This window comes from Trichogramma pretiosum, unplaced genomic scaffold (assembly GCF_000599845.2).
Source record: "Trichogramma pretiosum strain Unisexual culture from Peru unplaced genomic scaffold, Tpre_2.0 scaffold6, whole genome shotgun sequence".
NCBI lineage: Eukaryota > Metazoa > Arthropoda > Insecta > Hymenoptera > Trichogrammatidae > Trichogramma > Trichogramma pretiosum.
The window spans coordinates 2,750,148-2,775,264 of NW_019641678.1; the positions used below are offsets into that span (position 1 = coordinate 2,750,148).

General features: G+C 41.0%; 2 protein-coding genes and 2 non-coding genes across 4 annotated transcripts; 3 read left to right on the forward strand and 1 right to left on the reverse strand.

Moving 5' to 3' along the window:
• Window positions 1-889: 889 nt before the first annotated feature.
• Window positions 890-961, forward strand: Trnaq-cug. The gene has a single exon. It is a non-coding gene; the product is annotated as a tRNA-Gln (tRNA).
• A 6,934-nt stretch (window positions 962-7,895) lies between these two features.
• On the forward strand, window positions 7,896-7,969 carry Trnat-agu. The gene has a single exon. It is a non-coding gene; the product is annotated as a tRNA-Thr (tRNA).
• A 750-nt stretch (window positions 7,970-8,719) lies between these two features.
• LOC111694084 (glandular kallikrein-3, submandibular-like) lies at window positions 8,720-9,890 on the reverse strand. The gene is made up of 3 exons (XM_023460841.1): window positions 9,467-9,890; window positions 9,075-9,404; window positions 8,720-9,009 (listed from the first exon to the last, which is right to left on the reverse strand). Exons 1-3 carry the CDS (start codon window positions 9,674-9,676, stop codon window positions 8,803-8,805), a joined length of 747 nt encoding a protein of 248 aa, XP_023316609.1. The 5' UTR covers window positions 9,677-9,890; the 3' UTR covers window positions 8,720-8,802.
• Window positions 9,891-20,112: 10,222 nt separating this feature from the next.
• On the forward strand, window positions 20,113-24,454 carry LOC106657808 (transmembrane protease serine 9-like). Its single transcript, XM_014379485.2, has 9 exons — window positions 20,113-20,283; window positions 20,560-21,330; window positions 21,394-21,725; window positions 21,815-22,150; window positions 22,225-22,413; window positions 23,319-23,427; window positions 23,497-23,807; window positions 23,877-24,191; window positions 24,269-24,454. The coding sequence occupies exons 2-9, from the start codon at window positions 21,219-21,221 to the stop codon at window positions 24,452-24,454; spliced, it is 1,890 nt and encodes a 629-aa protein (XP_014234971.1). The 5' UTR covers window positions 20,113-20,283; window positions 20,560-21,218.
• Window positions 24,455-25,117: the final 663 nt, after the last annotated feature.

The window sequence follows — 25,117 nt, forward strand, 5'->3', positions numbered from 1 at the left end:
AACGAGAAGATTAGTCACTCTTTATCTTTTCCGACGCGCAAACGATTTATGTTAATCTCATAACTGAAAACGGATTTTTTTGTAGGGGCTAATTAATGCAAATTCAGTCTTTTAAATAAATAATATATGTATTTAATGAACTTTAGGAAAAATGGTTCACACCATTCGTTTGTACTTCAAACGAACAATCAATTAGTACACGACACAAATTTCATTCGGTTTATTATTTCAGTGAATTTTATGAAAGCACCCATGCAGCACCCTTTTTTCCAAATTTTTTAGACTCGTAAACGTAAAAATTTGTCATTCTTTACAACTTTCGACGCGCAAACGATTTTTCTTTGGGTGCTGACTTTAGCAACCTCTATGTTCGCTCTGAGAAGTTCTTACAACAAATTAAGGAGAATATTTCTCTGACATAAGTCCCATGCTTTGTTAAAATTATAATTTTATGAAAGATTATCATTTTATGTGGTGAATTAAAGCATTGACTCGTTTTCAGTCAAAAGAACGTATCTATTAAAATATCTGTTTTTTCTTAACTTAAGGACACTTCAAAAAACGAGTTGAATTTGCATCTTTTTTATAATTTAATAGTTTTAGTATTCTTATCAATAAAGATTTGCATAATAAATAAAAGCTCTAAAAATTGTTTCAAAATTCTGAATAATTTCAAGATTGAAAAGCTACTGATAATATTATTTACTCTTTCGATATGTGTAATTAAAAAGTGTAACAATTATTTTTTAATGATATCACCTCGTTATTACTTGTGAAATTTGATGCGAAGAATAGAATGTTTAAAATTTTTAATAAGAATTTTTCTACTACACGACCAAAAAATGCAAAACTGTATCTATTCGTTTTTAAATATCACTACACCAACGCAGGTTCCATGGTGTAATGGTTAGCACTCTGGACTCTGAATCCAGCGATCCGAGTTCAAATCTCGGTGGAACCTTCATTTTGCAATTAATTAGCATACACAAAGTAAATGTTTAATTAAAATTTTACACGAAAAAAATTCTGGTCTGTTTTTAGGACCAAGTAAGTATGATGAACAAACTGGTAAGACACACAATTTGACGCCACTGCCGGGTGAAATTGACGACCTAAATGAACGTAAACTATTACTATTAACATTTAAAACAGATTTTTGATCTATTGCATTTAATTACGAGATTAAGCAGCGACTCGCAAACAATTACATTTAATAGTAGGTATGAAATAGGTGTAATGAAAGTTGGGTATGTGGGTAGTGTTTGTTAAAAGAGAATAATAATATCTTATGATTGAGATCCATATTTGAGGTAAAAAATATAGCAGCATTTTTTATGGAATAATAACTTACAAGGAGAGTCCTTTATGTCCGTGGTGATCAAATGTCCTGAAATTTTTATATGGTACTTAATGATGAAGCCCCCTATAGTTAGTCTGATCCAATGGGCCCTTTAATAACATTTTTAAGCATTATGAAGTTTTTAATATTATTAAATTTAAATAAATACCATATAATAGTGTATCATGCTACCTGGCTAAAACAATAAAGTCCAACTGATTGAAAAATATTGTTATTGTAAACTTTTCAAGTCTTGAATACTTTTTCAAAAAATAAACACTCTAACCCAATTGGTATAATGTGCAAGTCTTAAAGAACGAACCAATTTGAGCTAAAATTAACGAACTTTACTATAAATATTGATGCAAAAGATGGAAAGAATTGTTTTGACGCAGCATCATTCATGAGGTAATCAGACACTCAAAACGTATGGAAAGCACTTCAAATGAGTGTCATAAAATGGGCCAAAAAGAAGAAACAGTGAGTTTAATAATTCAACGATTTTTGTATCAGTATTTATAGTAATTTGATCACCCAAACATGAAGGGCTATTCTTGTAAGTGCAACGGTAAAAGTTATTTTTTTACTTTATCCTTTGAAATTGAAAAATCGTTTAAAATTATATTAGGTGCAGAGCATTCGTACGATATTTGTAGAGAAGGCTAATTTAAGCAACAAAATAAAATATATTAAATTTAAGGTCATAATAATAATAATAAATACTGGAGGCAAGCATATAACTGTATTATAATAAGAAGATAATAAAAATTGTAAAGTATATTTCCTTACTTAAATTCAGATGCATAAAAAATAATTCTATGCAAGGGGAAAAAATCTTTGGAAAAAAGCTTGGGTTCATTACCGTGTGTTTTTGTTTTTTAATTTACCTCGTAACCACTTGACGTTGTATTACACGAGCCAAAAACCAGAGGCTAGTTTTTTAAAACATGCCCGTTACAAGCGACGCTATCTGCGATGATCATCATGCTAATTTACGAGCTCCTTTCACTAGGAAAGCTTCAGCGAATGCAAACATCGTGTAAATAAGCAATCCTTTCTCTACTATTCTCAAAATGACTTTCGGGAGTCATAGGTTGTTATTTTTGTTATTTTTGTTATTGTTGTAGCGAATCGATGAAATAGCAAATGTCCAATGTACGAATAGAAGCAAGACGAGTTGTAAATTAGTTTTTCGCGCATATAAACTAGAAATTATAATATTTCAAAGCTTTGGAGTAAAATTTTTCGAAAATAAATTATGCTATAAGACAGAATAGATAGAATAGATCTCCGTATCCTGTTTGCATCTCGTGCACTGCATTTTTACGCGCATATGATTAAACCGCCGACTGCTCCTGCAATCAAGTGGTACGTTCTGATTCCATTAAATAAAACAATAGGGCGCCTCTGGCTTCTCTCTTTGCGTTAAAACTTTTTCATTTCCGACGCTGCACTTTGATTCACTTGGGCCCTCCGACACTTCCGCGTTTTACGTGCCAATACTTACGAGACGGAATCACTTTCACAAACGTTCGCGATTCCCTCGCATGTGTGCGTGTGTACGCGTGTACACCATGTATATACAGATACGCATCGAGTGTCGATTCAGAAAATTAAGTTGAAATAAACGAAATTTCTCAATATTGGGACAAGCCGATTTATGCATTTTAAAGTGTGCGTAGCGCTGTAGTTTTAAGCGTTACCCAAGTGCATCCTCGTAACTAAGCATCAAGCATAAGAATTAAATAAATCGAGTCAATTGATTTCTCCCTGTGAAACTTTCAAGAGGATGTCGCGTGCAAGCCCGGAGTCAGCGAGTGAGCAGTGCAGCATCGTAAACCTTTAACGAGCTGTAAAGTGTCGAATTTCAATGATTCAAAGAAGCGATCTTGAATTGACGGGGAAATTAGTGTCAACGACCGCATGCTCACATATATATATATGTGTTGCGGACGCTGGACAATCGTATTGACGTTTTAAGAGAAGTCGAAAATGCGCAGCGCATCGTTCGGTGCAGGAATTTTTCGGCTGGAATTCCGGCGTGGATGGGCCTTGGCCGATGCAGTGTATGTTGTATGAATCTGAAGATATTTATTCAGTAGCAACGATGAGAAATCAGACACGTGATTCCGGATAAGTCTGCATTTGTTGAGCTATTAAGATTTATCATTAATTGCAGTTTAGTCAGCAGATTATTGGCTTGAAGGGAATAACGAAAAGAGAATTAAGGACGATGTTATAATTCAGTACCTACTCCGAAGCCAGTACGTACCCAACTCTCGTTTCGGACTGCAAAATTACACGCAACTGCGCGCGCGCGCCCAGTATCAGGAGAATTTATTTTTTAAATTCTTTGCGTCTTTTTTTGTTGTTAATTTCTATGCGTAAACGTATAAGAGGAAAATGTGTGCATTCGTCGCGCTACATTTCGAAACGCCAACTGTACTAACGGTTCGGAGCGACAATTTACGAGAACGAATTTTCCTTTACTTTGGCCCATTTGTTAGACACGTAGCGCGTGTAGCGAATCCAAATCGAGACAAATATTTTGCCCCCTCTCGTGAATGGAGAAAAATACTTACGTAAGATTCGCGTGTTGGGAATTTTCACAAATTGCCTAGGCGTATGAATGGCATAAAAACGGCAAAATATCTTCTACGTTAGACTCGGGCCATATCTATAGATTTGCTGCTGGCCGCTTTACAGCTTGGCCGCGCAATAATAATAATAAGTCAGTCGAGCTGCGCATTCTTACGAGTCGTACAAATTGATTTTACGAGGAACGTTAAGTTTCAATTGAGGCTCAAATCATCGGAGCAGTGCGGTAATGCAGAGAGAAGCCGATCAGAGAAAAGAGACGATACGCGAGGTGCTGGATCAATGTAGAAACGACGCCTCGCAGGCACTCGTATGCACACGCACTTAGTCCTAAACAAACGCAAACGAGATCCTAAGTCTCGCTGCGCCTGAACACGTCGTGCACCGCAGCCATATCTCTCTATCACGTTGCTCATTTACGCCGAGCTACGATGATATTCCGCGCCACCTATTAGAAACTCGGACGCGATTTCAGTCCTCGAGTTCGAGTCCAACGGCAAAATCGTTCGAAAAGATGCAGTTATTCTGAAAAACGAGAGAGCTAGTCAGAAAGAGAGAGAGAGAGAGAGGGAGAGGGAGACGAGACGAGCTAAGTAAAGAAAGTCTTTTAGCGCGAGGGAAGCTGCCAGTGTATAGTTGTCGCAATTTAATTCGGCCTGTCGCTCATTATACTCAAGTGTCGCAATGGCCCGATGAAACTTGCTCGCTCGCGCGCGTGTCGCTTATGCTTTCGCTCGATCGAAGCCACGTTATAGGGCGTCAAGACGGATACAGATACACGCGTCGTGCCAGCCATCCATATAGCTTCGATCGTACTCTCAAATCTTTGCTTGAAATCTCCGAAAAGTCGCGCGCCTCCCTCGAAGATCAAACAAAATTAATCGCGACTGGATGAAAAAAGCGCGAGTGGCCCGAATAATCGTTTATTTTTTTATAATCCGGCAGGAAAATAAGCGGCGTTCGAGTGGCATATTGCGAACCGCGCCAAGTACAAAAATCGGCCCGAGATACGATCTCTCTACACTGGTATAAAATATGTGTAGCTGGATGTGGGCATTGGATCGCGTTGCACTCGCGATCGCAACGAGAGCCGCGCACCTGAATCGACGCAGCGTCCCCGCGACGATCGACCATTACAACGATCGAACGCGCGCACAAAAGAGCTGCCTCGCTACACGAGCTCTTACATCATTTTAATGCTCGTGCGTGCGTGCACAGGCCACGATGCAACCCGGAAGAACCGCTGCTCTCGGCCCTTGTTGCATCCCGCGCGGACTCGATAATTCCTTTACTTGTACTTGGCCGTGCTCTTTAACCCGGTCGTTCGGCTCTCGTCGCCCAACTCGTGTGTGTGTGTATATCGAAAACGCGCAACGGTTTTTTGCCTCTTGGGCGCACGCGTACACATTGCGTAGTGGACGAAATTTACCATCGACCGGTTTCTCCTCTTCTTCTTTTCTCGACTACGCCGCTACGTATTATACGGACCGACGCTGCCATGATATGTATACGTGTACCTTTGGAATATTTCGAGGCTCGTTTGCGCGAGATAATAATGTTAGCCGAGCTGCCGCAGATAACGAAGCAACAGCAGCAAATACTACAACAACAACAACAACAACGGCGACGACGACGACGACGACACGTGCCGATCGGGACTCTTTTTTATTTTTGCTCGTACTGTACTTTTTTGCCTGTCGCGGAATTCGAGGCACCTATTTTTCAGGTATACTGCATATGTACGAACGCGATTGTGCCGATTCACCTGGGTTTTTCCTTCCGTCCACTCGCTAATTCACTTTCCGAAGCTGAACGCGCTAATGAGATTACAAGTCGGCTCGAGTTCGACAGCTTTTCTCGTACCGATATACTTGCAATAGCTTCGACTATGTTCGATTCCTGCGCAAGGAATCACGCCAGCAGCAGTTAACAATAATCTAGCACGCGTTAATCGTATCGGTCTGCTCGCGTGTAGCAAGCTCTGAGCAAGTATATGCTCACGCTTGACTGGGCGCGCGAATATTCGTGTAGCATACGTACGCATTATTATAATTTAGAAATTCGAAAGCGAATCTGCCCGTGGATAATTGGATTTAATAAATGTCCGGAGCCGTGTGTGCGTACGTTAATTTTAGCTGGCTTCTAGACAACTCGTGAGATACGCGATCTCGTCGATGATCGCTGCGTTACAGCTGGAACCGGTCACGCGTTGTAGCGTTGGTAAAGTCCATCGCCCGTAGCGATCGACTCCTGGAACAATGCTATTTTCTCAAAACGACAAAAAGCCAATTGGAGCGACATTCAAAGGAAAGGGTAATTTAGTTGCTGTGTACTATATCGAGCTCATCGTCGGCAGCTAGGAATCGCACACGTCAGCCCCCGTAGCGCGATTTTATATACAACAAGGACATATGCATATGCGAAGAAAATTCAGCTTATTACTTCCGCGAGGCAAAAGGCGTATTATGCGTACACCTACTACATGTGCGCTTGTCTACAACATATATACAGGATACTCGAGCTGGAGTTTACAGCTGCGCACGTGGGCACGTGTGTGTGCACGTCGAGCTCGAGCCCGTGATCGCGACGATCTACGATGATTAGGTCCAGCTGAAATGTATTCGCAACGCGCGGACAGCGGGAGGACTCAAATATGCGCTGCGCGTGGCGCCCACACGCTGGGCAAGCTTACGTAATCGATGTCTGCCCTACGTGCGCCTTTGCCAGTTGTACTCGAGTCGTGTCGTCTCTTGCGACTAAGCCTCGCATTTGATCCGAGCTGCGTATCACTTACACGTGTCTACGTGTGTTTACGCACTCGAGCGAAGCAGCCTCACTACGTATAGTACTACCTCCACCGCTGCGCCTCGTAATTTCAGCGAGACGTCGACGGAATTAGAGGGCAATTTTGCGCGAGACGAGCTTCGCGTCGGGGATGAGAGCTACTCTCTCTCTCTCTCTCTCTCTCGCTCTGTAGATGAAATTCTTATACAGTTTGCCTGGCTTATTCCATTATCTTTATTGTGTTTACAATTTTTTTACACATCTACATACGATATAGCACAAGACATATCATTTTTATAGCACAAGATATACTTTTTTTCTTTCATCGCGTGTAATTGTTTTACGGTGAAATGGTGACGCTCAAGCACTTTCCTTTGTTTTTCGAAAAAAAGTCAACCTGGAATTCAATCGTTATCATCGCAATCATACTTTTACCGCTTTAGAAAAATTATTAATTTTTTGTTTTACAAACGTACCGCACAATTCAAGGCTCTATCAGGATTCAAGTAATGACGTTGGCACTCGTTTGATACTTGCTGAATGCAACCTGTGGCCGCTGCTGTGACATATCCTCCAACCACGTACTTGGCTATATCGCCTATCTGCTCAAATTTCAAATTTAATTATCAACATCTTTTTATACCTTAATTTTTTCAAATTTCTCCAACTCACTAAGCCTCGCTGCTCAACATCGTCGAGTCCAGGATCTACAATGGCGGCAGCTCTTGCTTCAAACCCGCTCAAAAGCAAAACTGCGAGGGCTAATACGAGTGAATAACGAAAAAACATGTCAAAAAATTTAACTGTATCAAAAAAACTGGATTTTATACAGCTCAGATAGCCAAACTTGTCACAAAATTTGCTCTTCTGCTGAAACCGCTGCTCTTTTATACCATCTCGCTGAAAGCGATTAATTTCGCATTTTTCATAATCCATTTTTAATGCTTATTCAATGTAAAATTATCATTCCTCGCTTGTGATGATGTTTTAACGATATAAAAATATCACTTTGTCCAATTTTTATCTAAAAATTATACAATTGCAAAATATCAAATAAACATTCAAGTCTGTTCAAATAGTTAAATGAGTAATGCAATCAACTTTTTTTGTGTCGATTTATACGTAAACAGGATTTAGTGGTATATAGTTAGTATTATCGTCTTCCCCTAACACTGGCACCGTGGCTTAGTTGGTTAAAGCGCCTGTCTAGTAAACAGGAGATCGGGAGTTCGAATCTCCCCGGGGCCTCACGTGGGTTATATTTTTTTTTTCTTTTTTCACTAAACTGTACATCAAACATTTGATTAATAACTTACAAATACCCTCGGCAAAGCATAATTTTTAGCCAAAATCATGTCTTATTATTTGGGATGATTGGCATGATTTACGCCTGTACTGTTACGATCTACCAAGTGTTACCCGACTAATTATTACGTGACATACAAATTGTGGGATGTTGGCGTTAATTTTCTCTTAAAACGGCATGAAAGATTAAGTCTACATTAAACGATCTGATTCCATCATTTTGAAAGCATGCAGTGGTTCCGCACTTTCGAGAGGTACAATGAAATTAAAATGGGTTATTATTGGCACTTCGAGAAGACCCTTAAAAACAACACGCAATAAATCATAAAAGCTCTCACATAGTTCAAAAGCATTCAATCGAATTTATTTTCAGGTATTCTAAGAGATGAAGCTGCAATAGTAAAATGACGAGATTATGTCAGATGGCTATGTAAATTTATTCACGGGTGGGAATATTATAAAAGGCCTCCTTTGTGCATCAAATGCATAAAGGCTGCCGACGCCGCCGATGTCGGTACTTATCGTGTACCTCGCACGAGCCTGTGAGGTCGACTTTCACGAAAAATTGTTACGACGTATACATAAGATTTTGTACGCATGCACATTCGGCAAAATGTATCGAACGTGTAATTTAAGAGAATATTATATCGTTGATGGGAGAGGGGTTTTTATGCTCGATTTACGGGGCCGCATATTGGCATGAAGCTTTCTTTTATTGTTTAGCCGAGCTCGGTCATCTGACGGTATAAAGCGTGTTTACATCATTGTTCGTCTTCTCAGACTTTGGAAACGCTTGGCCGATTTTTCGGCCACACATTCATGTTGACAGTTTCCAGATTTTTCACGGCGTTCATTATGAAAGGTATGTAGGCTGAAACTTTGGTATAAATCGAAGGCTGCTTTTTATCGTCACAGTATTTTGAACCAAAAGATGCTACACCGATCACCGTGTTGCCCTTCACCAAAGGTCCACCACTGTCCCCCTAATAATCCGAAGCAATAAAATTTTGTAAAATTAAATTATTCATGCGTACATAAAAATATTTACCTGACAGGTGCCTCGTTGAAGTGGACCATCTTCATCACCGGGGTTCGGCTTGATTCTACCACAGATTACTCGAGTATTTGTCGAGCGGGGGTTTAATCGCTTATTGCATGTTTCTTTGTCCAATAAATCAACGTTAGCGTGTCTTAACAGACCATCGATTTTAAATTCAAATTTATATGTATTGTCAAATGAAAAAATCGGTAACGCTGCCCACGCCCCAAAACCTATTACCTTTGCCTCGCCGTTATATTGCTTTTGAGGATTGAATTTTGGTAATTTGATAGTGCTTATTTTTGTGGGCTTCAAAAATTTCCACAAATTCTGGTTCAACTGCAGAGCATTTTTTGGCAAATCACTGTTAATTAAAAAAATCATTATTATCCAAAACTCACTTGAATCACTGCTATATCGGCCAAAATATCCTCTTTACTTTTATGCGTATTCGTTTTTGGATCAATCGGTTGATATTCTTTTGGTATAAAAACTTTGTTTATCGATGCTTTCACAGGCGAATTGTCCATCAAAGGGCCCTCGACTCTGTTCGTACCCGCGACGACGGTCAATTTGGAAAGGTCCCAAAACTGACCAGTCTCTTCGTCCATCAGACAGTGGGCAGCCGTCAGAATCGATTTTTTGTCAATGATACTACCGCTGCAGATAGTTTTACCATCGCTTTGTAGTGCAACAACGTAAGCAAATTCATTTTTTTTAGCTATTATACCGCCAACTATTCTCTCTTTTTCGTGCGGATGTGACTCTGCGTCTGAAGAGAAAAACAACTGCGAGGCTGTACAAAAAACAAACGAGATTATTAAAATTTTCCCCATGAATTTTTCAAACAAACCAGTTAAGATTTGGAATTATTGTTTAATTGATATAACGACACTGTACATTTTTTTGTCTTTTACAGAGTCTTATAGTATTTCCATTGCAGTTTAAAAATACATTCACGATAATAAGTAAAAAGAAAGAAACAATAAAGTCGCGCTCTGACGCAATATGTATTCACGAACTGTCACGCTCGTGAGAAATAAAAATAGCGAGCGTATAAATATTGCTCTTGGCACAAGTAATCTACTTAAAGGTATGAAAAAAAAAAGAAAAATTCATCTCGGCGCCGGCCGCATGCAGGATCAGAATCGGCATTAATAAAATCAATAGGTGCCCGGTCTCCCTCGCGTGCACCGTCATCGATGAGATATCGCGATACCATGAGAACTCGAGCCTCTCTCTCTTGGCTTCGTGCAATTGTCCGATATGAAAAATAAGTTTTTTGAACCGTATCGCGAGAGATTGCCACCGCCACATGCTCGCATGCGCATAAAAATATTTAAAAACATTTTTTCTTCGATAATCCTTCCTCTCGTGTTTCGCTCGCAAATATTAATTGGCTTCTTTTTGGACGATCTGGCATGGAAAAATTAACTTTTTTCGTCTTTTGCAGCTCGTACATAATATGATGTATCGTTGTATCGATAAGAGTTGCGAGTTCACATGCGATAATCCTGGCTGCTGCACCTATTACCAAGTGGAGAAATTATAAAGTAGTCAACGCGAAAAAATCGGACCGATCCGGCGCTGCGTTCATGCACATATACGCCGTTGAAAAAACACACAACGCCTCTGGCTGATTTTATAAGAAAGGTTCAAAGTATCGTTGAGCGATTTTTTCGCGCTCGCGATGTGCCACATGCAAACTGACGCTGTTATAGACTCGCGATCTCTCAATATAACGTCACGGGCATGTAATGCATGCACAAACACACACACACACACACACGCGCACACACATACATAGATGTTAAACTCACATAGCACACATGCCTCGAAGCTGAATTGAGTTATTGGCAAAGGAACAATCGCGTTCGTCATGTAGTGAACGGGTTTTGGAGTTTGGATTATATGTCTTTTTTTCTTTCTCTTTCTCTCTCTCTCTCTTTCTCGCTCACTTGCGCATGTGAATACGCGTGTAAGTTTGTCGGGTATAGCTGCACAGAGCATAAACGGAGAAAGCCCAAGCGCCAAGAGAGTATATACGTTCCAGGCGTTGATCGCCTTGCATTATAAAATGATCATGTTAAACGGCAGGGTATAATAATTTAATTTTTGCAAATTCATTCGTTGTACATATACGCATGGAAAAAATGATCATGCATGAACATTTAAGCACATCATCTTGCACGGTCATGTCCACGTAGTAACAGAAGCAGCAATACTTATTTCTTTTTTCGTATTTCTAATGTTTTTACCTCTCTGAGCGAAACGTAGAGAAAGAAAATAAGAAAGAGAGAGAGAAAAAGAAAAACGATACATACAAGTTGCAAGCAACCTTAGCTAAGGCTGCCTACACGGGACTTGGGACTTGTTATATGGCTTTATGACTCATGTAAACCTATTTGTTGTACGTCCAAGTGCCTAGGCTCTCGCGCTTGACTTGCCATCTCGTTTATGGCATTGTTCTCGGACTTGCAGTATACGACTGCATATAGCAGCACGTCTGGCCGTAGCTTCCACACTTGATACGTTTTCGTATTATACATTCAAGAATTGCCCGGGCCGTTGTTGCCCGACTTTTTGAATGTTAGCCTACTTTACGCCGACTCGATTAATTTCGGCTAATGACGTTCGAGTTGACGCGTTGATTTCAATAATTTTTTCCTCCGCTCGTAACATACGTGTCCAAGGAACGGACCGAGCAAACGGACGTGTATATTTAAACAGCAATTTGCAGTTGGTAATGAAGACCGTCGTCGTGTGTAATTAAATCTCGGCATGCGGCCGAGCGACGTGTGTACGTATAGCCGCAAAACTCACGCGTCAAAAGTCGTGCGATGTACGCGTACATCTTTACACAGAGCAATACAGCCTGGCACGCACATACAGACGAGAATGCACGGCGAGGCTTGCGCGATGCACGCGCGTAAGGGTCGCTGCCACTGCTGCTTGAGTGATTAAATTGTCAGTACTTGGTCGGCCGCCTAGTGAAAAAAATACCACGCAGCTTGATTGCGACCTCGACTTTCTGAGCATATCTGGCGCGCACTTTCAGGATGAATCGCCGCTAAAGCTCATTGTCCATACGCCACTTGCATTGCCTCCATCTTCGGGCTTTGTTAGCTCGTCTTCGATCGGGACAATTTGATGTGAAATTAATTTAACGGGGTTAAAATCACGCGCAGCATTTCCCAGAAAGGTGAAGATCTAAAATTGTGAAAAATAAATCTATTTGTGGCACTGAATCTGTACTATATATATAGCTATTCATTTTTTTTGTAATCCCATGACAAATACTAATCTCGAACGGCACGATATTATCTCGCGAGAGTCAGAAAAATAAATTACTCCTGCTAGCTGTAACGAAAAAATCCTGATCTCGCGCGCATACACTAGTAAACTCATCAGTTATTCGTCGCGCTGCAGTTGCTGCGACTACGCTGCTGGTATTAAAGATGAGCCGCGCACCGAGAGAGTAAATAAAAACAAACAAAAAAATTGTAATCCCAAGTTCCGCGAGTATACACCGGTCGCTGTAAATCATAATAACAGACGATTTTCCTTTTCATACACGCTGTTCGTGCATTGTAGTGTGTCGCGCGCATCTATTTCCTTCTCGCTCTCAATCGCTTTCACTGACGCCTCGGCTATATGTGTACATATATAACCACTTGCGATTCGTAAATGGATTCGTAGGAGTGCTTAATTTTGGATATTTAATGAGGTATTGATTGGATATTGATCGTAAGCGTTTAATTTTGTGGAGGGATTTTTCCTTGTTCCGAAAGATTATATCGAGATTTCTAGCTTGATTGCAAAACTGAGAACGAGAGATATTCTCGAGTAAACATCGGCGAGATCCACATATTACTCTGTATACGCGTGTGTGCATTTATGTGATATAACTAGGAGAGGTATTGAATTTTACGATGTTTATAATTAGAGAAATCACAAGGCGCGTACTTGTTGCGCGTGCAAGATTGATGTTTATTTGCGCTTGGCGCTGGCTCGAGGAAAGTTTATATACTGTAATCGGTTGCACGTGTAAACCAAAGTCCCAGTAGATAATTTCATCCAATGCCTATCCAATTGAGATGTTCATTTTTTTCTCCGTTATCGATTTTTTTCTGATTGCTCGTTTTTGATTTATCACGGGAGTACGGTCGCAGCTCGGAAAAGGACTAAATGGCGAGATGTTACGGACGCTTCTATTTGATATATATCTGAAATAGTTATCGTCATTTTCAACGTCTTCATTTTACGATCTTTCGCAAAGAACGACGTAGAAAGAGAGAGAGAGAGAGGGAGCTTGAAAAAATTCAGAAATACCATTTCTACGAGAGAAACGAGCGAGAAACACGCCTCGAAGCTAATGGGTGTAGCGCGCGAGAGTTTCCTAGTGTATACAACAATAGCATGCAGCATGAGCTCTTGTAATGCCCCGCAAAACAGAAACAACTTATATCCAATAATTCATGTACTTTTGACGTACGCGGTATGTGCAGTCGAGCGATTGAGCTCGTACGTGAACCGATCCACCCCCCCGCTAGGTTTTTTTTTTCAACGATTTTTTTTGACGCAGAAAGTGCCAGCAGTTGCCATGTCGATTGACTTTACCTTGTGTTTACCTTCTTATCATCGGCACACAGAAGTAAAGATAACATAAAAATTCATGAATTAATGAGCCAAAAATTATAATGTCGATCGTACAGTGTGTAAAGCATGCAGACTGCGATTAATTATAGATGTTTTCATATGTGATTTCCAAGCTTGCAGTGTACAAGCCGAGGTGATTTGTTTTATCAAGGATTGGTTGCATAATTTTATTTATTATTAGTTGCATAATTTTTTGTTCTCGCTTGCACATGTCTTTTTTAAAATAAATATTGTACTTCCAACAGTTGCGAAGGTGATAAAAATATTCATATAAATATCAAAATAATCGTTGAATTCTAATTTAATATATTTTTTTACTGCTCTTCATCTGGATCATTGAAAGTTCGACATGTGGTCTTGCCAATTTCTCATAATAGTTGGTTTTATTACTTATAGTTCGCTCACTGTGACATCGCAACCTATAAATAAATTGGAGATAGATATCGATAATAATGATCTACTCGAGCGCGAATTTGACGAAGATGACGTTGAACAACGGGGCTTTGTAAAGCGATTCTTTTTAAAATTCATATAAAATTATCACTATCCATAAAATTAAAATATCTAAATTGCACGAATTTATTTACTAGATATTGATGATGGTTAAAAAATTAGCCGAGTTTTTGATTGCTGGTGTCACTCAAAATTGCGTCGGAACTGCGATATCCAAATGCAAAGACCAGTGGAGAAAGCCTTCAGTTTTGATTTCCTGCGTGGTAAGAGAATTTCTTTTTTTTTTCATTAAAAATCTTGGCTCTGTAATAAAATATGTTTTAATTATTTTTAGAAAGATTTCGTTGTCGAAGATAAAGGCTCTTGCCTTTTATTTCTTGGGAAATGAGTAAGCTTTGAATAGCATAGAGACGATTTTGTACAGAATTTTTATAATATTAGCGTATAAGTAATTCAATGTAATAAAAGAATTATTTCAAAATTAAAAGAGCTGGAAATGATGTTATTCATTTATTGTTCACGTAGGTTTGAGAAGAGTAGTGCTTAAGCGTGGTGATTTTCTTATTTTTAACGTAGACATTACACAGACCGCTCGTGCACCCCCCTTGGCCAGTGAGCAGATCATAAAAGTCAACACTACCGCATAATTAACACTTGGGAACAAAAAATATATTATAGCAAGTTTAACCATTGGTCCATTACTACTCGGTCCGCAGCGGAGATATAAAAGTGAAGCTGCCGCCTTGGTGAACGATTAAGTCTTCTCCGCGTCGATGTACAAGCACACGGGCGAGGGTATACTGCGCAAGAGCGTTTAATGGTCGCTCATCCCTCGCGCTCATGCCCATATACCTATACGCGCTGTAAATCATGCGACGTGTAAAGCGCCACGTGTATATCGCGAGTGTATCGCATTACTCGTGAAAGTTGAACGTGCACGCGGTACTTTTGCCGCGAGGTATGACTCGGCCAAATTTTCTGCCTACAGGACATTTGCTTTCGGACAAATAGTCAAGATTGCAAATACGAATATCAATTCAAAATAACCATACTCTAATCAACTTATCAAAGGCTCGAGGATGGTGTCTTTTATGATAATGGGTCCTTTTGCAGTTCATCGCTTTTTTGGGCTCGATCGCGAATGCATAATTTCAAGCTTGCATCGATCAACGGAGATGCACAGGCAGAACTGCGCACGATAATGACGAGAAACGAGAGTACGTACTTTTTAAGATATGTTTCAATATCGTCGCTCCCTCGTAGAAAGTCTCATATCGGGAGTCAAGCGGCCCCTCATGGCGTTTCGTACAAAGTCACCGTACGCGGAAACTCTCGCGTAGATGCTGGGATATTTATTTTCCTTGCAGCCTGGTGGACTGGCGTTCAAAATCCCGACGACCGTTGGCCCGTCCGAAGCGTCGTGAACCACCAGCGGACTTCCACTATCGCCCTGTCATCGAGAGTACAAATTTACCATGATCGGCTGGTGCGAAAAATGTCGCCGTCTCTCACCGTACAGACTCCGCCGGGATGGCGCGCGTCTCTCTGCATCACTTGAGCGCACACCTGCGAGCTTGCTATCGACGGTCGTTTGCGCCTTTTGGCGTACATTTGCACGCACACGGAGTTGCTCATGAGTCTCGCTTCGGCCGATCTCAGTTTGCCATCGGATTCGCTCTCCTCGCTAAAACTGCCGTCGAGGTTTTTTATCCAGTTCACTCGGTTAGAGCCAAAGCCCGACACTACGGCTTTCCCACTGAATTCTTTCGAGTGGAAATTGGAAAAAGGCAAATTTAGCTTGGCTACGATAGGCCAACCTCTTCGCAAATCCAGTCTCTCTCTTGTCTTCGATGTTTCAACAATCACAGTACTGCCTAGGTTAATTGGCTATCTATCACGAAGCTGAAATCCATTAAAAATGGCATCTGTCGAATTACCTTGATCACGGCTATGTCGCCTTGGACGAAGCTTCTCGAGTTGTTGGTAAAATAAATCTTCGGTACGTACATCTTGGCGATGGTCAATTTCAGGCCGAATTCTGGGTGTCGCGCATCGGCGCTCCCAGCGACGATCCATTGGCTCGAGTGCTTGTAAAACGTACCGTCGTCGCGCATAATGCAATGAGCCGCCGTAAGTACGTGACGCTCGCCGATTATTCCGCCGCCGCAGAAATTGCCCTGTTCATCCTGCAGGGACACTTGATAAGGCAGTGCTTCGGTATCGCTGATCTCGTCGCCTTCGACAATTCGCAATTTCTTCGAGTCTCCCTCTGTTACGCAATAAAGTTACGCGTGTTTTTCATGAATGCACTTACTTTGCTGGAAAAGGGTGAGAACGCAGAGAGACGAGGCTTACGGTTAAAAATCGCTAAGGTCAGCAGGCCGATTGCGAGCAACTTATGTGCACGGTCCATTATTCACGACTGCAGCTTCGCGAGTATCGCCAAAATTTTCGATACTTGGCTGTGTACCACGGCCACGAAAAGGAAAATGATCGCGACTACATGTCGAATTACGACAGCTTGTAAAGTCGTAAAAGTAAGTTTACTATTCAGCAGCGCTCACGATTTTTACCGGGCCAGAAGGAAAAAAAGAGAGATAAAGAGAAGAAAGAGAGAGGAAAAAACTCCCTACTCACGATTGCCATTCGAAGCTGTTCGTCTTTAGGTGGCGCGCGTAAAAAACGCAGTACCTGCAGCAATCGGTCGAGGCGCGAGGCGCAGAAATTAGAATCGCTTCATAAACATAACGGCGTTTTCGGGTGGCCATGATCGTACGCTGCATCGCGCTGCATTTGCAAGTACATTTTCGTCTCTGGTGGCGACCATTCCGTTATAATTGCACGTGCGCACCTCATCCTTCGCAGCTCTTTGCTCCTTTGCTGCTTTCGTGGCCTGTACAGGCGCGTACTCTCTCTTTCGGCGCGATCGCCAAGTGCAGAGAAAGGGAGAGGAGCCGGAGCGAAAACAAACGGCCGCTCGGCTCGCCTCTGGTCGTGGATCGCAGCGCGTGGGTCCGTTCGCCGGCACGCGGATACAGCTTCGCGAGATCGATGGATTAGCAGGGAAAAACTCGAGATGTCGCTCTGGTGCTGCCGATTCGAGTCCGTATTCAGGTATACGGGCCTCCGAGTGCTCGGCTGCGGTGCTCGCTCGATTGAGTTTTCAGTCGACGTTATGAATGTCGTAACGGTGCACGTGTAAAGCTTAATTAGCTTATTGAATTTATCATCTCGGCAGTCGGCTCTCGCGTGCACGCGCGTACGGCCGGCTGCGGCGCGCGATGTGTATTTAAAAGCAATTTCGTCGTAATACATCGAGTTTCAGCTCGCAAGATCGCAAAAATCTTGCAGGGACGTTGAACGCGGTAGCGCTGCGGGCAACAACGAAAATTCGACGCGACCATTAATCATCCTGAACGAAGGCTGTGCACGTAATTAAAAAATATCAATCGTCGCGTGCCTCGTGCGCCAGTCCGACCCAGAGGACGTAAGATCAGAGCCAGCGCAAAACATCTATACCTTCTACCTTCTACCTTCATCAACAGCCTTTTCATGGCATTTTTCAATTCTTTCCTTTTCTTCAATCGCTAGAAAGAGAATAAAAATATATCCAATGAAAGAATAAATGTATTCGCCTCTGTTTTGAGATTTTCCAGCTCGAACGTGAGATAAAAAAAAGGAAAAAAGTGCATAGAGAAAGAGCTCGAGCGAAGAAGAGGATGATGATTAACGATTTATTCCCGAATACGTTGGCAATTTGTCATTCGTATACGTGAATAGTAGCTTTTGCGACGTTGACTGATGATCGACTTATTTCTTTCTTTCGGATGCAAGCGTTGCGTAAAGATACGCATTCGGATTGTGCAATTGGTAGGGCATGCACGCACGTGCTCAATATGAATGCCATCGACGTATAGGTACTTTGCGATGCGGCTAAATTTGGCCACCGGTGCATGGACTTTGACTAGAAGACGAGAGGCCTACATGGGCTGGCCAGCGAAGCCAGCAGCAGCCGGAGCAAGACTTTCCTCCTTCGTTCGGGCTAGAGTCGCGCTCGTAGCCCCTCTAATGGCTGAGATTTCTCTTGGAGCAGCGATAAGGATCTGCTGATTTAAGCTCTCGATTGCGCAATAATATTTGTGCGCGCGCACTAAAGTCTTTAAAGGCGCGCGCTTACGGGAGATAATTCAACGGAACAGTCTCGGGCACGTAGATAGAATTGCGACAAGAGGAATAATTCGTGTCCATACACATCCTTCCGATCTAAGCTGTTTTTGTCGGGGAAAACGTATTAATAAGGCCCACGAGATAGGGGCGAGTACACGGGCATACGTGTATACGCAATTGTAATCGCGTACGACGGTGGCCCTCTGCTCGTGGATGCGAGTATAAAAACGATGATTCCGACAGATAAATATATCCCCCCCGCCAGGCTCTCTTCGTGCGCCTCGCCTACTCGTATACGTTTGTATACGAGTTTCAGCATATCCACGTAAACATCCGAGTAATAAAAACATTTGTAACTGCGGCGTAATTATTACGTCGAGACATATACAAGTTGGCATTACAATGCTTGAGAAAATAATTGCGCCGACCGAAGAGGGCCGAAGAGAACTTGAAGCGCGTATATCCTTGAGGCCCAGAGCGAGCGCAAAACGCGCTTGAGAATCAATTGCACATAATGCTCGCGCTGGCCGAGAGAGCAGTGCAGATCGCGAAACGTTTCCGGCCCGCGCGCGTACCCTGGCGCCCACGGCGTTATGAGCACATTACTGCACACTTACATATGCACACATTCGGGCCGGAGTTTGACTATACGTATTACACGCCATGTGCCTCTCCTATACGTGTATATATCAATTTAAGACGCGCAACTATATTTGCGCGTGAAAGTATAAGTGGCGCCCGTAGTCGACCGATCATGACTCGATACGAATCGAGATGTATGGTCTCGTACATACGAGTAATGAATCGCGTCGATTCCGAAATTTTAATTCGGCCGGTCCACACGCGCCTATACGAAATCGGATCGTTTTTTTCGACCGAACCAAGCCGGCCATCGAATCGAATCTCTCATTAAAATGCATACCCATTGATATCTGACGAGCCTCGACTTGGTTCCGCCGATAATATATCGGCTGCCAAACTCGTGTGAGCGCAGCTGCAAGGGAATCTAACATCGTTTCAGCGTATCGACTCCTTCGCACGGCTAATAGTCTGTTTTTGTTTTTATCTTCCAATGTAGATATAGCGCACGCGGAAGTATCGGAGCTGTTACAATCGATGTACATAATATCGCTAGCTGCTGCTGCGCATATTGTGCGAGCTCTGGTGTTTTAAGCTCCTTATCAACGATAATCGAACGAGGCTATCACTCGAAAAATCTGAAATTGCACTCGGCTAAAGTCTGGTGAATGTAGCCGAAACTCTGAGATAATGGAAAATCGTGAGTCAACTTTATAAAAGGGTCATTCCGTGTAAGTGCTAAATTAGGTAAGGTTTCGGCTATGAGATACGAGCGAATTTGGCCAGCTAACAGCTCGGTGAGAAGTCGCAAATTTTTCACGGCATAAGAAAAATCGTCGAAACTGAGATCATTAAGGCACCGAATATCTTTGAGACTCGCGTTCCGTGGAGGCTTGAAAAATCTTTCAAGCACTTGGGTCGTCTTATAACATTACATCGCGATAAGTATCGCTCGACCAAGTAGTTTCTCATAATGCTCGAGTCGTCTTATATTCCGAGAGCAGAGTAGAATATCGCGTTTAATGCTCGGACACGGCAATTCACTCAACACTAAGCTCGCGCAAGGTCGCTATACTCGCGCAACGAGTCAATATTTAACCTGCCTAGACCAAATCATTTATAGCTTCTACGATATTCTAGCGTTTACTTGCAGTTAACCCATAATACTTGACTACTTAATGCTCGTAACCGTTTTGCTGAACTCGAGTAGCAATATTTTATCCTCTCACACATCAGTTACAACGATAATTATAATTTTAAATAGTCGATAATGCAATGAGTGCATCAAATTTTTTGTCATTATAGCGTGATGTGACAAGTGATTCATTCAATTGGCAATCGTCAAAAACCCTCTCTTCGAGTACGTAAAAAGTTCATTGATGAAATTTTACCTGTATTAAGCTGAACTAATAAAGTGCTTTTTTCTTTGGCCCGATGCCAAACCAGCCTCGATCTTCAATTTTTTAACTTAACATATAATTATTATATGAACATTAAAGTTTGCAACAATGATCGCGATATCTGCGCAATATCATCCGTTATCGAGCGCTTGAGTTACATAACACATGGACACTTATATAGCGCTAACGCTTTGAGGGCTAACAGCTCATCTAAATTAACCGTTACATTTTCGTAGGGTCTGGGCTCGGGAGCGCATTTTTGAGCCAGTGAAAAATGGAGCGTCATCGATAAAGCTACTTGGTCGATCGACACCGAGCACATTCGCAGGGAAGGAACTCGATTAATGAGTTGCCGTTGATCGTCATCGTTTATGGCCGATTTTCCGTTAACTCACCGGTTCAAAGTACTTTTTTCGGAAAAATTGGACAACTTCTAGCAAAAGAGGCCTATTGAACCTTGTTTCCTAAAGTCACTTTATGCTGTGCTACAAATTATTTCAATATTCGCGTCGATCGAGTCCGAGAATCGCCCATATACAAGCTCAAGTCGAAATATACGCCGTTATTACGAAGTCAGCTTTCAAATATTATTTGTGCTCGCGCGTACGCGAACGCATTGTACGAGCTGCTTAAATATTGGAAAATAGACTTGATTATACTTTGAATTCTATGGATGCTCGGCAAATACCAAGCCTTGATGCTTTCAAAGAGGTCTATAAAGAATAAAATAGCAGAGTGATTAACTGACTTCTCTGGGTTTCAAGAGCAACGAGTTTGACGATCGCGTTTAAATCAATATTCATAGAACGCGTGCCACTGATTATTTTTTTTATAACGTTATAGCTTGGATAGTGCGCGTCAAACGTTGCACTTTATTCACAGGAACAGTCGAGCTATGACTCCGTTGTCGGTCGCTCCTATCAATTCTTACCGAATGAAGTGCTTCAGGGAAAAAATTCTCGTAGCTTTTGTTATGCTCGCTTCGACAACGCACAGCTCAGCTCGTGGTAAGCTTGAATTCGATCGATGAGGCCTTTTCGAAATATCTAAAGGATTTGTTAACTTTCAAGCCGAAGACAGCTGGACAGCCGAATCCTTGATCGGTGGCAGGAAGGTTCAAGCCAACGAGATTCCTTATCACGTGTCGCTGCAATCGAATAATACGCACATCTGCGGAGGTAGTATAATCAGCGACCGGCACATTCTCACGGCAGCTCACTGCGTCGTCAATGAACAAGATCAGCTGGAGACGGAACCCATCCAAATTGCGGCCGCAACCAATAACCTAAACATCCCCAATGGCATTCGAGTCGATGTGCTAAGGATCTATGTGCCCTCGATCTATAACGACAGCCAAAACTGGAAGTCGACTCTTCCTCCTGGTGACATCGCCGTTTTGAAGGTACGTTTCAATTTCAGCGGAGCGGAATTTTCAATCGTATAAAGTTGCATCGCGACCAGGCTCAAACAACGAATCTATGTTTCTCTCAGTTGAATCAAATATTAGATGTGAGAAACAATGGTAATTTAATGAAACTACGCTTACCCCGGCCCAACAAACGTCGCAACAAGGAAAAATTTCGTACTTACGTGGACGAGGGCGTCGTCATATCTGGTTTCGGCTGGAACAATGTCCAAGTGAAGACCAGCTCAAACAACATGAGCGAGTACGAGGTAGGTTCGTCCAACGACACACTCAATCGAGCCGTGGCAATCGTCATGAGCAACGAGCGCTGCCAGAGGTACTACAAGCACAACGTCAGCGACGATCAAGTCTGCGCCAAAATCATCGAGTTTTCCGACGACACGCCCCAAGGAGTCTGCCGAGTATGTCGTTTCCTCGACTCGATTTCGATCTTGCCTCGCGATTTCTTGACTGTATAATCTGTGTATGTTTGCAGGGTGACAGCGGAAGTCCATTGGTCTACAACGGCGACACGGTAATCGGAGTGCTCAGTGGCATTTCACTCGGCTGCGACGAGAATAAGGAACCTGCCATTTACACCAGAGTATCGTCTTACCTCACTTTCATCAGGAACGCAATGAAAGACGTGACGCTGCAGATGCGCACGGCTGATTTGGCGCAAAATTGAATTCTCCTTAAAAACAAAAACAAACGAGCGTCGCCAAATTTTCGCTCACCTCTCTCAAGCACATGCGCGCGTGTACTTTCTAAATAATCGATATTGATTGCTCTCTGTAAGCGATAAGTTTTTCAATAAATCATCTTCAGGGGAATCTGCCTGGGAGTGATTCTATTTTGACTTTAATTAACGGATTATAATTTACTTTCTTCTACTTAGTTTGTGATATTTTGAATAAATGTTAAAAATGACTCTTGACTTTTTTGCTAGTTTAACGTGCATTGATTCATTTTTCTTGTTTTTTTGAAAATTATTTGCAGCCGTCTAATCATAAATATGAGCACTTTCCAATCCATTGATACAAGTTCCCTAGATGATACATTCGGCTATAAGATAATCTATATAGAAGATTGCGACACTATAAGTTATGTTTTCAAATTCTATATTTGTTGGTACAGTTGTAATAATAAATCGTGTAACACTTTTCAATGTTTTCATTACTCCACGAGGATTTACACGTTTCCAAATGTATAAACAATTAATGAGAAATTATTGCAAAGTATTACACAACGGTTACAAAGACTATTCATGGTGTTCATTCAATTTTTCAGTAAATATAATGTTTTAAATCTCACAAAGGCACAATAAGTAATTGATTTTTGTTTATTTGCAACTTTTTAATAATAGCAATTAGTGTATTGATAATGACGCTATTAACGGAATTTACTCGTTCATTCAATTTTTTCCGATACAAAATGCGTAATTCCGTTTTTTGTAATCAAATTGAAACTTAATCGAGCATATTCAAATTTCAAAACAACATTATCGATTGCAAATGTGCATCATTGTCAAGTCGAATGCCTTTTTTATACATAAAAAGAGGTATTGGTGGCCAAAATCAAAATAGTTGATATCAGTTTTTGTTCCTGGTCGGATCATCGGCACCAGACAAAATGCATCACTTAAAAAATATCATCGGCCTTGTCGGCTTGATTATATGCTATGTTTCGGGGAGTAATGGTAAGTTAATTGATATTTTTTTTAAATATAATTTGTGTTGAAATAATTCATATTTAAAAAAATGTTCAGCCTTGAAAGGAGAACTCATCGTCGGGGGTTACGAAGCTAAACCTGGACAATTCAAGTATCAAGTCTCATTGGAGTTTTTAAGTGGTCAAAGTTTCTGCAGCGGCGCTATCATCGGTGACTATCATGTCATAACTGCTGGCCACTGCGTTCTCGAAGCAGACGATTCTTTCGACAGGTCACGCATGAGAGTATCCACGGGTTTAACTAGTTTGTACTCGAGAAAAGACTCGATTGTCTCTATGGTAGAGAAGGTCTACGTACTAAAAGCTTTCACGCGTCGCAATCCTATTGGAGACGTTGCTATTTTGAAGGTAAATTGAAACTTTTCCACACTCAACTTTTTGATGCTTTATGAATTCTAAATATTTATTTTTTTACAGTTAAAAACTCCTCTTGGCCTCGAAGAGAACGCCAATATTGAAAAATTAAATCTGCCCACACCTGGTCGTTCATTCGCTGGTCAAACAGCTACCGTAGCTGGATTTGGTTTGAGCTGGATGAATGTTCGTAAGGATTCCTTTGGAAATAAAAAGGAATACGGAGGAAGATTAAATGGAAATCTTAGATATGCCAATGCCGATATTTTGTCTCAATCTGCTTGTCAAGAATCTTACCCGGGCAAGCGAATAAGTCCGAGGCAGATTTGCGCTCGATTGCATCAGCACGATGAAGATAAACCCGAAGGCGTTTGCTCAGTAAGTTTGACAAATGTTTCATGAGTCCCAGCTAAAAAATTTATCCTATGACTTTTTATTTTCGTTCTTTTGCGTAGGGTGACAGTGGTGCTCCTCTAGTTTACGGAGATAACACGCTCATTGGACTAGTAAGCAGCAGTCCGCTCGGATGCAGAGAAGACAATGCACCTGCTATTTACACAAGGGTGTCCACCTTCCTTCCATTCATTAAGGCAGCTATGGCAGATATTGAGACTGATAGCATTCGTACAAAAGTATTTTAAGTTAGAATTACTGCAGTAGTTTTAAACTTTTTAAATAATAATCATTTTATATTTATAGATCGTTTATTATAATAAAAATTATTATTTTATACTCTTTCATTTACTTTTCGTTGTTTTACTGTAAAATTAAGAAAATATGAATAAGTGTTAATTTTATTAATGGCATAATCGTTTATGTTAATGGGACAGTAAATGCTATTGAAATAAACTGCATTTATTGTCGATTGGGTTAAGGATGCAGCCTGAAAAAGTTTCATTTCGATTCGTGCAATATATCAAAAGTTATTGAGATTTTTCGATTTTTTTTTAATTAAATTTTTTTTCTAATTTTTTGAAAAGATGAAGTAATTCATTTGAGTATTTGATCACGAATTTCTAAAAATGAGCAGTGAAACTTCAATTTATGACAAATAACATTAAGATTCATCGATTAATCACATAGTTACATCGTGAGAATAAAAATGTTTTTTTTCTCATTTTTCTAAAATTAAAGTATCCATTTTTATAAAGTTTAAGTGGTTTTCGAAATATATGAGTAGAAATTTTAAAAGAAAAGCAGGAAAATTAGTTCTTTTATTAGCATTTATAAATAAAAGTAGGAGAGGCGTTGGTTTCATTATTATCATTATTCAAACCTGAGCGAGTTCTTGGGAATATTCTCGA